The 16,374-nt window shown below is 36.3% G+C and overlaps 2 protein-coding genes across 2 annotated transcripts; one reads left to right on the plus strand and one right to left on the minus strand.

Moving 5' to 3' along the window:
• Window positions 1–5,411: 5,411 nt before the first annotated feature.
• Window positions 5,412–7,186, minus strand: LOC139864374 (transcription factor DUO1-like). Its single transcript, XM_071852951.1, has 4 exons — window positions 6,990–7,186; window positions 6,294–6,537; window positions 5,648–6,038; window positions 5,412–5,554 (listed from the first exon to the last, which is right to left on the minus strand). The coding sequence occupies exons 1-4, from the start codon at window positions 7,184–7,186 to the stop codon at window positions 5,412–5,414; spliced, it is 975 nt and encodes a 324-aa protein (XP_071709052.1).
• A 1,898-nt stretch (window positions 7,187–9,084) lies between these two features.
• On the plus strand, window positions 9,085–12,880 carry LOC139864375 (uncharacterized). The gene is made up of 4 exons (XM_071852952.1): window positions 9,085–9,241; window positions 9,459–10,279; window positions 10,502–11,638; window positions 11,720–12,880. Exons 1-4 carry the CDS (start codon window positions 9,085–9,087, stop codon window positions 12,878–12,880), a joined length of 3,276 nt encoding a protein of 1,091 aa, XP_071709053.1.
• Window positions 12,881–16,374: the final 3,494 nt, after the last annotated feature.

Below are 16,374 nucleotides of genomic sequence, written 5' to 3' on the forward strand. Positions count from 1 at the left end.
ACGGACGGGCAGAGTGAAAGAACAATTCAGACTCTTGAAGACATGCTCAGGGCATGTGTGATCGATTTTGGAAACGGATGGGATAAGTATCTACCATTAGCAGAATTCTCGTATAATAATAGTTATCATGCGAGCATTAAACCTGCACCATTCGAAGCATTGTACGGAAGGAAGTGTAGATCTCCTATCTGTTGGAATGAAGTAGGAGATCGACAATTAACTGGTCCCGAGATCATACATGAAACTACTGAAAAGATAGTACAAATCAAGGAGAGATTGAAAACAGCCCGTAGTCGCCAAAAGAGCTACGCCGATGTCCGAAGGAAACCATTAGAGTTTCAGATCGGTGACATGGTTATGCTAAAGGTGTCACCTTGGAAAGGTGTAATACGTTTCGGTAAAAGAGGTAAACTGAACCCAAGATATGTAGGCCCGTTCAAGATCATCGAACGCATTGGACCGGTAGCTTATCGACTCGAGTTACCGCAACAACTCGCCGGAGTACATAATACATTTCACGTCTCAAACCTTAAGAAGTGTCTAGCAAAGGAAGATCTCACCATTCCTCTTGAAGAAATCCATGTCGATGAGAAACTACAATTCATCGAAGAACCAATCGAAATCATGGACCGTGAAGTTAAACAGCTCAAGCAGAGCAACATACCGATCGTTAAGGTTCGTTGGAATGCTCGAAGGGGTCCCGAGTTTACGTGGGAACGAGAGGATCAGATGAAACAAAAGTATCCACACTTGTTTCTCAATGACGCAAAATAGGTACAATTTTAAAATTTCGGGACGAAATTTATTTAACGGGGAGGTAATGTAACGACCCGCACTTTTTCGATCGTTCTATACTTATAAGATTAATATTTACATAAATTAAACCTTACCAACATGATAAGCAATCCAAATTGTTGAGACTTATGTTTTTGAAATGAGTTTTACACAACGTTTGACCGTCTAGTTTGACCGATGATATCACGAACTATACAATATATGATAATTATACGTTTGTGTATATATATGTATATATACATATTTAACATGATTAAAGAATGTTTTAATATCTCATTTTGTATTAATAACAATAAGTTATAAGTATATTTTGAAACTACTAACTTAAGTTTTCAAAACGATAACCATAACGTTATTTGGCATAAATACTTAAGACTTATAATGTTTATACATATATCGTATAAGTAATGTATTTAATCACTTTTAAGAACTTAAATACATAAAACCATATAAGTATATTTACAAAAGATAGCTATATTTGAATCCTCGTTCCGTTTCCTCAAAGATTTCTATACGTATATCTAGGGTATATGTACCCGTATCATACGCAGCTTCTAGATGTATTTACTATTGGTATATACCAATAAAAATCTGCTCCTTAGCAGCCTTAAATGATTAAGAAACATGTGGAACCAACCATTTGTCAAGTAGCATGAATTATTTAGCAAGAAAACAAAGTTAGGTATCTTTTTTTTCCTTTATAACCTAAAAACGTTTTTATGCATGCACACCATTTCTTCACCCCATTTTTTCATACTTACACTCCCATTTCTCTCTCAAAATACTCTTAACTTCATACTTGATCATCTTTAAGCATTTTCCCCATCATTTAGCTTCAAAAACAACCCTTAATCATCATAAGAAAAACCATACAAGAACACTTCAATAATCCTTTCAAGAATACAAGTTTACTTCCAACCTTTCAATCCCACTCCACCAATCTTTTATCCCAAGATTATTTATTATATTTTCCAGTAGCCTTGTCCAGTAACTTGAGGTAGTAACCTTGTTCATAATTTTATTCGATTCATATTTATATAGCTATCTTATTTTGTGATATAAAATTTTAATAACAAGAACATAGTTTGAATGATTTCAAACTTGTTTGCAAACTAAATAGATCCTTCTAACTTAACTTTTAAAACACTTCAAGACCTGTAATATATCATAATGATATGCTAACTTAACAAGATACAACTTATTTTTACAAAGAACACCTTAAAACTGAATCTACGGTGTCGGAGTGTAACCGGGGGCTGTTTTGGGTTGGATAATTAAAAACCATCTTGAACTTTGAATTAGAAGTTCATGTTCTGGAAAAATGATATTTCTTATAAATATGTTAACACATAAAAATTTCATGATTTAACTCAAAGTATAAGTATTTTTAGAAAAATAATCATTTAAGGTTGTTTACATGATGGAAAATGATTAACTTCATAAGTTTCACCAAAGTTTGACCTATGACCTGTGATTTCGAATACAAACTAAGGTATTTACAGTTCATATTCTTAAAGAAGGACTCGATCCAAGGAAGTGGCAAGTTGAACCAACGAAAACGGAGTTGTAACGAAGAAACTATGACCAAAACAAAATCGGATATCCAAGTCTAGTTTAGCCACGAAAATAATTGGAGAAAAATTAAATAAATCACATCTTTTTAAAATAACATGATATTTTATATATATGTACTCATAATTTAATTTTATATATTTCAGGACCACCCGTAAACAATACGAGAAGATTAATCATAAGATCCCATGATTGTACGCAACACGTCATTTGACAACACCGGTACTTTATGTACGCAACACGTCATTTGACAACACCGGTACCGTGGGTCAAGATTAATCCCGACCAATACAAATACGATGGGGTTTTATTTATTTCGATGGGGGTTTTATTTATTAAACACCTAAATATGAACCATTAAAATTGAATTACTAACAACGAACTGCTAACTACGGACTAAGGAATTATTAAAAGTATTAAAAGTATAACAAGTATATATATGTGACGTTGTTTAAAAAGAAAAGGTATTGATATATTATATATGGATAGGTTCGTGATATCAACCGGAGACCAAGTCAAATTATATATATCTTCAAGACGAAAGTGAGTATATAGTCCCACTTTTAAACTCTAAGTATTTCGGGATGAGAATACATGTATTTTATGTTTTACGTTATGGACACAAGTAACTGAAAAATATATTCTACGTTGAGTTGTACCACTGGCATACTTCCCTGTAGCTTGGTAACTGTTATTTACAGCGGTATTGTAAACGCGAATCCTGTTGATAGATCTATCGGGCCTGACAACCCCAACCGGACTGGACGACCAGTATTCAACGGTTGCACAGTACTTCGTTTCGTGACTACACTTGGTACGGTGTAGTAAGATTTCATAATAAAGGGAATATGCGACGTGATTAAATGTTAAGTATGGTTACCAAGTGCTCAACCACTTAGAATATTTTTATTAAAACGTTTATATATGAAATCTTGTGGTCTATATATATATTGCTGCCGGCATTAAACCTATATCTCACCAACTTTATGTTGACGTTTTAAACATGTCTATTCTCAGGTGATAATTAGAAGCTTCCGCTGCAACATGTTGAATTTAAACAAGATCTTGAGTATGCATATTTGTGTCAAAAATAAAACTGCATATCCGAGGAATTGTAATGTAAAATATGCTAGAAATCGTATTGTTATCATCACATGTAAAGTTTGTAAGTCTAAGATTATCGCTAAACGATAATCATCTTTATATTGTCTAAAGCTTGTGTTATCATAAGAGTTATGGTTTGTAATGTAAAATAAATGCAGTTGTTCTTTTAAAAATGTCGCATATAGAGGTCAATACCTCGCAATGAAATCATACGTTATCTAACTTGTTCTTATGGTTAAGGACGGGTTATGACACCGGGTTCTTTTGTGTGGTTTTTTATTGTTATCGCTCTTGTAGATGGTCTTTAATCTTTCGTATGCATTAAGATTGGATACCCTCTTGCGGAGGCATATGGTATTGTTTCATCCGATTCTTTCTTCTTTGCTTAGTTGTGAGCTCTCGTTTGTTAGTGTTAGTTGAGCTCGTATGTTCATGTTGTACTTTTTGTACGTTTAAGAGGATTTCATCTTTTCGATGAATCTCTCTTTTGTTATACAAGTTTTGTTTTTGCGCCGGAAAAAAAATAAAAAAATACTCACCTCATTTACTACCTTAACTTACAATATAATTTTTTCACCACGATTTTAGTTAAAATCATCACAACTATGTTTTAATAAGTACATCTCATTAAAGCATAGTTGTAGTGAATCTATAAAAAAAATTTGGTAGAAATATCACCACTATAATAAAAAGTTAACAATTTTGTGTTTTTTTCTTAAATTTACAAACTAATATGTTAAAATCATACCAAGTATATAGAAATCTTTTATTCACAATATTATCAAATAATTTTCTAATGACAACTCGAAAGATTGTCATTAAGAAATGTATTTATACATAAATAACTGTACACTTCAGCGTAGTTATTTTCATAGGATAATGATTATTAAAATGTAAAAATAAAAATTTCATTTATAATTCTTTAATAAAATTCATAAGGTTGTCATTAAAAAAAATTTAAAAATTTATGTACAATATAACGACGATAAAATTTTAAAAGTCAATGATCTCAGAACCAATAACCTAATATATAGTTTCTCATTATAATGTCATTATTAGGCTAATTCTTTTGTTAAAAGAAAATGCAAAAAATTTAAACATGGTGAGTGATGTCATTAATCTTAATAATTTTAAATTAAAATTAAATTTTATTAATTAATTATTATTATTAAATCTGATTAATAATTATTTTAATTATTAAAATTAAATAATTTTGAATTATTTTAATTAATTATTTTGAATTGAGTACGAGAAGGTATAAAAGCTAGGCAGAAGGAAAACAATTCTAAATTTATATTTTAATTTACACTTTTAAAATAAAATGATAACCAATATTATCTCTTATGATTGGATGTGGATTGTTTAATATGCATTTTAGGTGTTTGATGAAATGTTCAGCTGAAGAGTTTCTTAATCGGACTCTATGGTTCCACGGGTCATTAAATTAAATGACTTTAGCATTTACGTTCACTTAATACTCAAAAAATATCATTAAACTGTTTTATTTAAACAAACCCGTGATTTCACGGGTCATTTCAATAATTTAGTGCCATTAAACTATTAAGCATGTTGGGTCAGCTGTAAATATTCCCTAGCAAGCCCATTCCAATGTTTTAAAAAGAGCTTTATTTCCTTTTTTTTTTTTCTTTCACTTTTCTTTTTCTTTTTTTTTCTTTCTACCATTTTTCAACGTTATGATTAATCCTTGTGAAGTTTAATTCTGCAAACTGAATAATGAAGTTTCCATACATCAAAACCTAAATGAATCCAAACTGCAACATACTTGGAATGATTAAAGTTTCTACCTTAACCAAGAACTTAATTCCTAACAATGCTACTAATTAACATTTTGAAAATCTAAAGTTGCATATCCAGAACTCAAAGAACAACAACAAAGTAACATCATAAACCCAATTAAATCCACTTAGATAGCTCGCAATTCACCAATCGGACGGGCTTGGAAATGGCTCGATATTGTCAAACATATCAATTGGAAAATCATCAATGAACGTATCGGGCCCAAATATCATCGAATCATCATTTTCTTGATTTCCACAGCTCCCACCACTTTCTCCATCACCCCCTGCAACACATAACAAACACTAACCAATGTAGCTACAGTACAAGATATATAGATATATATTAATGGCTATGTGTGTAGTTTTTTTATAAATACCTGGTGTCATGTAAGGGAATTGTGCTAACTCAGGTGCATAACCATGATAAAAACCTGCAAAGAAATTGGGGTCACCTAATTGAGTGAAAATGTCATTGGTGTCAATAGGTGGTGGTGGATGTTGAGGGAGGCAGGGGACGTGTTGTAGCGGATTTGGCGGCTCGTTGCAAGAGTTTTCTTCTGGCGGATTACGGACGGTGTACTCGAGTTGACACAATGGTTGATTGTGATCAAAGCTAAGCATGTTTGTTGTGTTGGTGGTGGTGGTGGGGTTCATAAGTTCAGGAAGTGACACCATTTTAATTGGTTCACAATAAGATGATGAACATGATAGTGTTTTGGGTGATGTCACTGATGATTCTCCGTCGGTTGAAGAACTACGTTTCGGCGCCTGCAAAAACAATTTTTTTGTGTATGTAAAAAATCATATCAATAACTCAGTTAACATTTGAAGCAAAGCAATACAGTAATTTGTTAACTTATAAAAAAATTGATTACAACATTTCAGTTCCACAAATTTAATTACTCAAATTAGTTTTTTTATATAAATTTTGATAAAAGATACTATCAATTTGGACTGCAAATCAAATCAAAGTGTATTCAATAGTCAAAGTGAATAATAACAGAAGAAAAATATAAAATTTACCTCAAAGGTGGGAACTTTATGAAGGGCAGGGGACGCAATACGCGATTTCTGGGACTTGGGAGGAGATGATCGAGAGGGCGAATGAAGAACTCGAGCCAATCGTTTCTGCCTGCTACTCCAAAAATTCTTGACATCGTTATCTGTTCTTCCGGGTAAATGGGTAGCAATTCTTGCCCATTTGTTCCCAAATTCTCTCTGAAGTTGGATCACTGTTTGCTCCTCTTGTGCAGAAAACTTCACACCACTGATGACCCAAACAAACAGGCAGATATCAGATACATTTTTATCATTCTTTACATTACAATCTCAGAAAAAGCAATAAGCAAAATATATATAAAGAAAAATATTGACTTTTTTAGTCAAATTAGATTCATAGCATTTTCAAACACAGTATGTGTAAATTAAACTAATTTTTTACATCAATTAGTCAAATTAACACAAAATTAAGTAACAAGAAATAAAAACAGACTTGATTACGAATTAAAGTACAAATCTTGCATCTTTTAATACACAAATGGATCGAATTTTCGTAAACCAGACTGAATCAAGTAAACTTTTTATCAAATCTACAAAAATCACAGTTTTTGTAAAGAATCTATTGTCAATTTCATCATAAATCCGGTCAGTTTACATAAAAACAACTTAAAGTTCTCATATTTCAGTGAATTAGAACAAAAAGAAGTGAAATTCGAGTACTTTTTGAGATTGGGTCGGAGTTTATTAACCCAACGAAGACGGCATGATTTTCCGGTACGTTGAAGAAGGCCTTTGGATCGAATGGAGCTCCAATCTTTGGGTCCGTATTTCTTCACATGTTTGAGTAAAACTTCATCTTCTTCAGACTTCCATGGCCCTTTTTTAATCTCCCCCAAATCATCATACGTTCTTCTCATTTTTGTTAATTAATTGCTGTAAGTTTTGTTTCTGTATATGCTTTAGTGTATATGTATATGTATATATATGTATAGACCAGTGATATGTATGTGTAGTGGCGGTTAAGACGGTTATCTTCCATAACCCATATTCCCCCCTTTTTTCTCTTTTGAAATCGTGGATAAAGTTTTGTTAACATTTGATCCCTGAAGTTGCTGTTAGTGGCAAAAATGGTCCCCGACAAAATAAACGTGGGTTTATGGGTTTGAATCATATTTGACTACTAATATTTTACTTGTGCTGTACATTTTATGAAAAATGGAGTCATTTAAGCAATTTTTTTTTTGAAAGGCAATTTATTTTATATATATATATATATATATTATATATATATATATATATATATATAAGAGATTACAACAATAACCGAGTTGTAAACAGTTTGCAAGTCCCACTTAGGAAAACCCTAGTTCCCTCCGAACTTTTAAGGCGATTTTGGTGAGTTACGGCACAAAAATTTTCCCATCAATTTTTTGATTTTCAACGAGTAATATGTTATTGTGGTTCGTTCTGTGATCATGGGCAAGAGTTCGGGAGGCAACAATACGAAGAAGAAGGGACCCCAATCGACGTCAAAGGTGCTACGCAGCCGGACGATTGAAATTGAGGGTAAGGCCGATGTGACTGATGATGCAACTTCCAAACGTGATGTTGAGGAAGAGGTAAACAATACTGTGTTGGAGGACAATCAGATGCCGAAACTTAACGAATGCGTCAATGACAATATGATTGATCCCACGAAAACTAACACAAGAGTGCAGGAGAAGATTGATGATAATAGGAGCGTGCATACGGCTAGTGATTTATCGGAGTCAGAAGATGATACAAGATCTGTTCTCAATGGTAACCCGATTAAACAAGGGATACCTGATGCTGTGGAAAACCAAAAGACTTATATGAATATTCTGGGCGAAAATCAATGCAAGAAACAAGTAAATTTCCATGAATTGAAGTATGAGGGTTTACTGGATGACGATGTTGACGTAGTAATTCCTTTAGCATCTGTAAGGGAGGCAGCGAAGCGTTATCAAAATACTCTTTATGGTTACTTTGTAGGGAATCGAGTGGCTTTTCCGGTGGTAAAGAACTACGTCTCAAATGTTTGGAAGAAATTCGGCCTGGACAAAATAATGATGAATGATAAAGGGTTTTATTTCTTTAAGTTTGAGACTGAAAAAGGCTTATTGGACGTGTTGGAGAATGGTCCATGGATGATACGAAATAATCCGATAATTTTAAACAAGTGGTCAGCTGACATCTCGCTTACAAAAGAAAATGTGAAGAAAGTGCCGGTTTGGGTAAAACTTTATGATGTACCATTAGCGGGATTTACTGAGGACGGATTAAGTGCTATTGCTACCAAAGTTGGGCATCCTATAATGTTGGATTCGTACACGAGTACTATGTGTATGGAGTCGTGGGGTCGACCAAATTATGCCCGGGCCATGGTGGAGGTTTCGGCAGAGTTAGACTTGAAAGAATCAATTCGGGTTGCTACACCGAGCGTGAATGGTAAAGATCGAATTGTTGACATTATTCGGGTAGTGTATGAATGGAAGCCTCCGCGGTGTTCATGTTGTCGAGTTTTTGGACATACGGATGCTAGTTGTCCACTTAATATTCCAGTGGAAGTTGAAGTTCCAAAGGTTGATAATGATGGGTTCAAAGTAGTTGGAAAGAAGCATGCAAAAAATAAGAATATTGACACTCAGTCACGTTTAAAGGTGGGCTTTAATTTGGTAAAACTAAACAACAGTTAGTGTATCGACCAAAGTTTAAAGATACAAGCTCTACTGAGGTGGGTACTTCGAAGCAAACAAAGCATGGTGAGGAAAAGAATGAATATCAACACTTAAATATGTTTTCGGCTTTAAATAGTCTGGATAAGGAAGCTACTGATAAAAAGGTGGATAATGATGAATGTGATGTTAATGAAGATCTGAATGAAACGGATGAGTTCATGTCAAAAAAAGATCCGGTGGGTGCAAGCACACCCAGTACAACGGTTCTCAATGGTTAGCATCGCTTCATGGAATATACGGGGTCTTAATCGTGTCCCCAAACAAAACGAGGTTATGGAGGTTGTTAATGGTAATAAGTTATGTTTGTGTGCGATTCTTGAATCACATGTGCTTATTAATAAGTTGAATAATATTTGTAACAATGTTTTTCCGAATTGGCAATGGTCGTCTAATAGTAATTATTGCAAAGGTGGTACGCATATTATTGTAGGTTGGGACCCTTCTGTTGCTACTGTTATGGTGCTTTCGGCATCAGATCAGGTGATCCATTGCTTACTAGAGATGGTTACAGATAAGAAACGGTTCTATGCTTCCTTTGTTTATGCGTACAATCTGTATGGTAAGCGTAGGGCTTTATGGCATGATTTGGCTAGGCACTCTGCGTTTGTGGGGAGTCATCCATGGACGATCCTTGGCGATTTTAATGTTTCTTTCGAGTTGGAAGATTCGTCAAGTGGCTCGTCGAAGGTTTCTTTGGCTATGAGGGAGTTCCAAGAATGTATTGAACAAATTCGAATGACTGATATTAATCGTTCGGGGTTTCAATTTACTTGGAACCAACGCCCGAATGCTTCCACTGGTATTTTGAAGAAAATTGATCGGGTCATGGGTAATGATATATTCTTAAATGACTTTGTTAATGCGTTCGCTTTGTTTGAACCTTACAGGATATCAGATCACTGCCCGGCAATTCTAAGAATCCCAGGTACAGTTGTTTCAAAGCCGAAGCCATTTAAGTTCTGTAATTTCGTTGCTAAACATGATAATTTTGAGGAGACTGTTCGGGCAGCCTGGGGAGTGGAAGTTCATGGGTGTCACATGTTTAAGTTGGTAAATAAGCTGAAAGGCTTGAAGAAACCATTACGTAAACTAGCATGGCAACGTGGGAATCTTCATAAAAGGGTCATTGAGTTACGTGAAAAGCTAGACGATGCGCAACGTGAGTTGGATAAAAATCCAAATTCTATTGTAGCTCGCAACTCTGAAGCTCAATGTCTTCGTGATTTTAATGATGCATTGATTGAAGAGGAAGTATTTCTAAGATAAAAAGCAAAAATCGATTGGCTACGAGTGGGTGATTATAACTCAAAATACTTTCATAATGTGGTTAAAACTCGTACTAATAGGTCTCGAATCCAATCGGTGGTAGATGGAAATGGTTCGAGAGTAGAAGGTGTTAGAGTGGCTGACTGTTTTGTTAAGCACTATGAGACTTTCTTGGGCACATCTCAAATTGTTAACTCCCTGGATCAGCATGAGCATTTGTTTTCTAAAACTATATCAGCTGAAGCTTCAACTTTTATGATAAGAGAAGTCAAGGCCAAAGAAGTTAAGGATGCCATATATAATATCGGGTCAGATAAGTCTCCGGGTCCGGATGGGTTTAATGCGGAGTTTTTTAAGTCGGCTTGGCATATTGTGGGGGATGATGTCACGAGAGCAGTGTTGGACTATTTCAATAATGGGCGACTTTTAAAACAAATTAATCACACTGTTATTACTCTTCTTCCTAAAGTGAAGACTCCTGACAAGGTGATGGATTATCGACCTATTTCGTGTTGTAATGTTATTTACAAGTGTATTAGTAAAATCATTACAAATCGCATCAAGTTAAGCTTGGATGAAGTTGTAAGTTGTAACCAATCGGCATTTATTCCGGGTAGAAGGATCTCAGATAATATACTGCTTACGCAGGAATTGATGAAGGATTATCATACGAACCGGGGTGTTGCGCGTTGTGCTTTCAAAGTTGATATCCAAAAAGCTTACGATACTGTCGATTGGGTTTTTTTGGAGAGTATCCTTCGTAGATTTGGTTATCCGGATACCATGGTTAAATGGATCATGACGTGTGTTACTTCGACGTCCTTTTCTATTGCGGTTAATGGTGATCTACATGGTTTCTTCAGAGGTAAACGAGGCCTTCGTCAAGGGGACCCAATGTCACCGTATCTTTTTACCTTGGTAATGGAGGTTTTATCTCTGTTACTCCAAGAAAGCATGACTGAGGAAAACAGGTTTCGATTTCATCCAAGGTGTGAGAAGCTAAAGATTATCAACCTATGTTTTGCAGACGATCTCTTCCTTTTCTCTCATGCAGATTCGGGGTCGGTAAAGGTCATTGCCGAAGCTTTGCAAGAGTTTGAGCTTTGCTCCGGTCTATCCCCTAGTATGGCAAAAAGTACAGCATTCTTTGCTAATGTCTCCACACGTATGAAGGAGGTTATTCTTGAAATATTACCCTTTGAAGAGGGTAAACTTCCTGTTAAATATTTGGGAGTTCCATTAGTGTCTTCAAGCTTGTTGTATCGTGATTGTCAGATTCTTGTGGATCGAGTGAAATGTAAGATCCAAGACTGGAAGAATAAATTTCTCTCTTTCGCAGGTCGGGTCCAGCTTATTATTTTGGTTCTTACCTCTATGCAACTATATTGGTAATCTGTTTTTATTATTCCTGATGCTATCATTAAGGAAATTGAAGCTTTGATGAGGGGTTTTTTGTGGTGTCAAGGGGATCTCGGTAGGGGTAAGGCAAAAGTTAAATGGTCGACTGTTTGCTTGCCAAAGGATGAAGGAGGCCTGGGTGTTAAACGTTTGAAAGAGTGGAATGTTGCATTGATGGTCACTCACATTTGGCGAGTTATCACAAACAAGCAGTCTTTATGGGTTAAATGGATTCACGAGTACCGCCTTAAAGGTAAGAATTTTTGGGATGTCCCGTGTGTTGCCGGGGCAAGCGTAGGTTGGCGCAAGTTACTCGCTATTAGAGAACGGGTTCGAGATAAATTTATTGTTACAATTGGTGATGGAAAGCAGGCGTTCGCTTGGCATGATATATGGAGCGATAATGGACCACTCATCCAATTTATTAGCAATCGGGACATTCATCGAGCCGGGTTCTCAAGTTGTGCATCAGTCCGAGATATATGCTCTAAGGATAACTGGGCGTGGCCATCAGAATGGTTATCAAAGTATCCTCAATTGCAGAATATGAGTGTTCCTATTTTTGAAGATAAAAAAGATAAAGTTAAGTGGAGGAACTATAATGGGGACCTGCAAGAGTTCTCTGTTGGAGTTGTATGGGATACAATTCGTAGTCGGCAACAAGTTGTCCCATGGTATAATATTGTTTGGTTTGCGAATTGTGTGCCTAGGCACTCATTTATGACGTGGCTTTTAATGGGGGAGAAACTAAAAACGCAAGACAAATTACAAGCATGGGAAACAAGATTTAATACTATTGTTTCGAGTGTATGCTCATTGTGTTCGCAAATTGCTGACTCTCATGACCATTTGTTCTTTGAGTGTTCATTCTCTTCGCAAGTGTGGGTATATAGCAAAAGCTTGTCTAAGCTTGCCATGGGTGGTCAATCATGGAGAGATTTTGTAGCTTGTTTGGGTCCGAGTGCCGGAAAAAAGTCGACCAATGTTATTGTTGCGAAATTATTATTTGGAGCTTCGGTCTATTTTATTTGGCAAGAAAGGAATAGAAGGCTTTTTGCGAAAAAGGCTATGGTGTGTGACAAGGTGAAGGAGCTTGTCTATTCGACGGTGAGGATGAAGATTATGGCTATTAATTGGAAGAATACCAAGAACGTTCAAGCGATGAAAGCAGATTGGAAGATTCCATAAGCTTTTTGTTTAGTCTTTCTTTGCTTGGTGTGTGGTTTTGGCTAGTTGTCTTGGCTCATTGGCTCTAGAGGCATGTCTCTAGAGTCGTTCTTGTTCTTAATTGTAAATTTTTTATATTAATATATTTACCGGGTGAATACCCTTTACCCAAAAAAAAAATAAAAAAAAAATAAAAAAAATAAGAGATTACAAACACAAGCTAATCTGCATATATTGCAGAGAAGCCAACACAAGCTGAAACACACAATTACAAACTATACACTGTACTACTACATTTTGGTTGCCAAGCTAGTAACAAAATGTAGAAAAATGCTACTGTAAATACAAGTGCTGGCTAGCCAACCAAATGTGCCATTCGAGTTTCTTCATCTTGCATCTTTCGCGATCCAATCAAAGCTTTTAACTTGTATCTCGTTGAGCGCAACCGAGGTGTCCCAATTCTTGTTTTTGAAAACTTTTTTGTTCCGGTTGCTCCAAATAAAATATCCATATATCCATGTCACCGCTTGTCATATCCCGACCCCAACACTCGACATTTGCTGATTTGGGTCTTCGCTAAATATTTCTCCCACGCTTAAGTTATTTAAATTATTCAAACCCCACCAATTATATACTTTGGACCAAATTTCGAAAGCTCGAGAACATAGAACAAGTTAGTGATCCACCGACTCAAGATCGTCATCACATATCGGACAACGAACGGAGTGTAAGTCGACCCCACGCTTGTCAAGTTCCAAGAGAACGGGTAGTCTTTTCCGTCGCGCACGCCACACGAATACCTCAACTTTTTTTGGGACAAGTTTGTTTCTCAATGTCACCACACAATTAGTTGAAGTGTTAAGTAATTTACCATTTATTTGGTTCGTCAGAATGCTAGTTGAAAAGATCCCGTCTGATCCCGAGACCCATTTCCAGCAATCGTCATTATCTGGACTGTATCGGAATTGTTGTATCATTGATTGGAGTTGTTCGAGCTCAGTTGCTGATCTGCCACGCACCGGTCTTGACCAGGACCATTCTCCCATGCATGTTGCACCATTGTACCCGACACGATATTTAACCGAGGCCTGCAAATCAGTTTCAAGATGTGCAAGCCGGCTGAATTTTTCTTTAAGAGTAACATCACATAACCACGCGTCAATCCAGAATGAAGTTGTTGCTCCGTCACCAATTTTCTTGATAAAAGAACCCCTGAAATTAAGACCAAGGGAATCCAAAAAGACTCCCGAGTTGACAATGTTTAACCAAGTTGTATTTCCAGAATGTGACTGAAAATCCCTACCCGAATCAAGAAAACCCGAAACCCCGTAAATACTAGAAATGACTTTGAACCACAAGGCGGTGGTTTCGGTTTTGAACCTCCACCACCACTTGCCGATCAAAGCTAAGTTTTTGCTTTTAAGTGACCCGAGATTTAGTCCACCTTCCGCGAATGGAAGGAGGACTTCATCCCATTTAACCCATGATATTTTTGAATCGTTTCCCGACCCGCCCCAAAAAAATGACCGTCTTACACTCTCGAGTTTTTTGAGAACACTAGACGGGCATCGGAGAGAGAGAAGTAGTACAACGGCAAACTATTTAACACCGAGTTAACGAGCGTCAATCGTCCACCAAATGAAACCGTACGCGCCTTCTAATCCGAGAGTCTCTTATCAAATTTATCGAGAATCGGTTTCCAACTACTAGACTTTTTCATATTCGCACCAATGGGTAATCCAAGATACACGAATGGAAGTGACCCAATATTACAACCAAACATACGGGCCTTATCTTCCACTTCAGAATTCACAACTCCAATACCAATTAAATTGCTTTTACTATAATTAACCTTTAGACCCAAAGATAATTACAAAACATTTGAGGAGAGACATAAGATTATCGATATTACCCGAGCTCCATGTGCCAAAAAATATCGTATCATCTGCGTATTGAAGGTGCGAGATTGGAACGTTTTCATTACCAATCATCACACCTTCAAACAAGTTGTTCCTGGCAGCAGATTTTGTTAACACGTTTAATCCTTCCGCCGCGAGGATAAAGAGAAACGGTGAAAGTGGGTCCCCTTGACGCACCCCCCATCCGAGTTTGAATTCACTAGTGGGGGACCCGTTAACAAGTACGGAAATGGATGCCGAATTTAAACACGAATGAATCCACTTTCTCCATCTGAATCCAAAACCCATTATCTCCATTATTTCCAACAAAAAATCCCAACTCAAACTATTAAATGCGTTCTCAAAATCAACTTTGAAATCAAGCTTTTACGTTTTTTCTTTTTCAAAAAGTCAACCGTTTCATTTGCAATCAACGCCCCGTCAATAATGTTCCTACCCTTTATAAATGCGCTTTGTTCAAATCCCACTAACTTTGGTACCACCTTTCTGAGACGGTTCGATAAAAGCTTAGCCACAATCTTATAAAAACTACCAATTAAACTAATTGGTCGGTAGTCATTTAAGACTTGCGGGTCAGCCTTCTTCGGGACAAGGGTGATGAAAGACGCATTACAACCCGAGGAAATCTCACCTTTAGACCAGAATTCTGAGATTGCTTCAATTAGATCCGACTTGATAACTTCCCAGAATTTTTTAAAGAATCGAAAATTAAATCCATCCGGGCCAGGGGCTTTGGAACTACCACATTCTTTTACCGCTGACCAAATCTCACTTTCTGTAAAAGGAACTTCAAGTGATACTGCATCAGAATGCAGTAATTTGTTTTCGGACAGCCCATTAACAGCCCAGTTACATAAAATGGGTCTAGTACCGACACTTGGACTAAATTGATTTCTGAAGTGGGCTAAAACAGCCCCTTTTACGTCGCACGGGTTTTCATTCCACACTCCATTAATATTAAGCCCACGAATGTTGTATTTACTAAACCTTCGCTTGATAGAGGCGTGGAAGTATCTCGTGTTTTCGTCACCTTCTAACGACCACCGAATGCGTGCTTTTTGTTTTAACATATTTGCTTTGATGTGTTCTTTTTCAATCCAATTTCTTCTACATTCAAGCCACTCTTCTCGTTCACTATCATTTAAAGCACTCGACTCAGCCTTGTTTTGCCACTCAGTAGCCTTCTTTTTAAGTTCATTAATTTCACTATCCAACCTTCCAAAAGTGGTGATACTCCAAGACTTCAAGGCTGATTTTACATTTTTTAATCTATCCCTGAAATTGCAATCTTTTCTAGAACCTCGTACAGGAATCTTCCAAGCATTTTTAACAATGTCATCAACCCCATTTTCATCTAGCCATGCATCAAAGACTTTAAACGGTTTCGGGCCATAATCAATCACTTTATCCCGGAGGACTAAGGGGCAATGGTCCGACAAACTTCTCTCGAGAGCAACAATTGAAAGATCCACCCATAGATGTATAAACTTATCAGTGGTGAGGAATCTATCAATTTTACAAAATTTGATTCCATCCCCACTTATGCGAGTGAATTTTTTCCTGCTAATGGGAATATCAATTAAGCCATTTCGATTA

This window comes from Rutidosis leptorrhynchoides, chromosome 8, assembly GCF_046630445.1.
Source record: "Rutidosis leptorrhynchoides isolate AG116_Rl617_1_P2 chromosome 8, CSIRO_AGI_Rlap_v1, whole genome shotgun sequence".
NCBI lineage: Eukaryota > Viridiplantae > Streptophyta > Magnoliopsida > Asterales > Asteraceae > Rutidosis > Rutidosis leptorrhynchoides.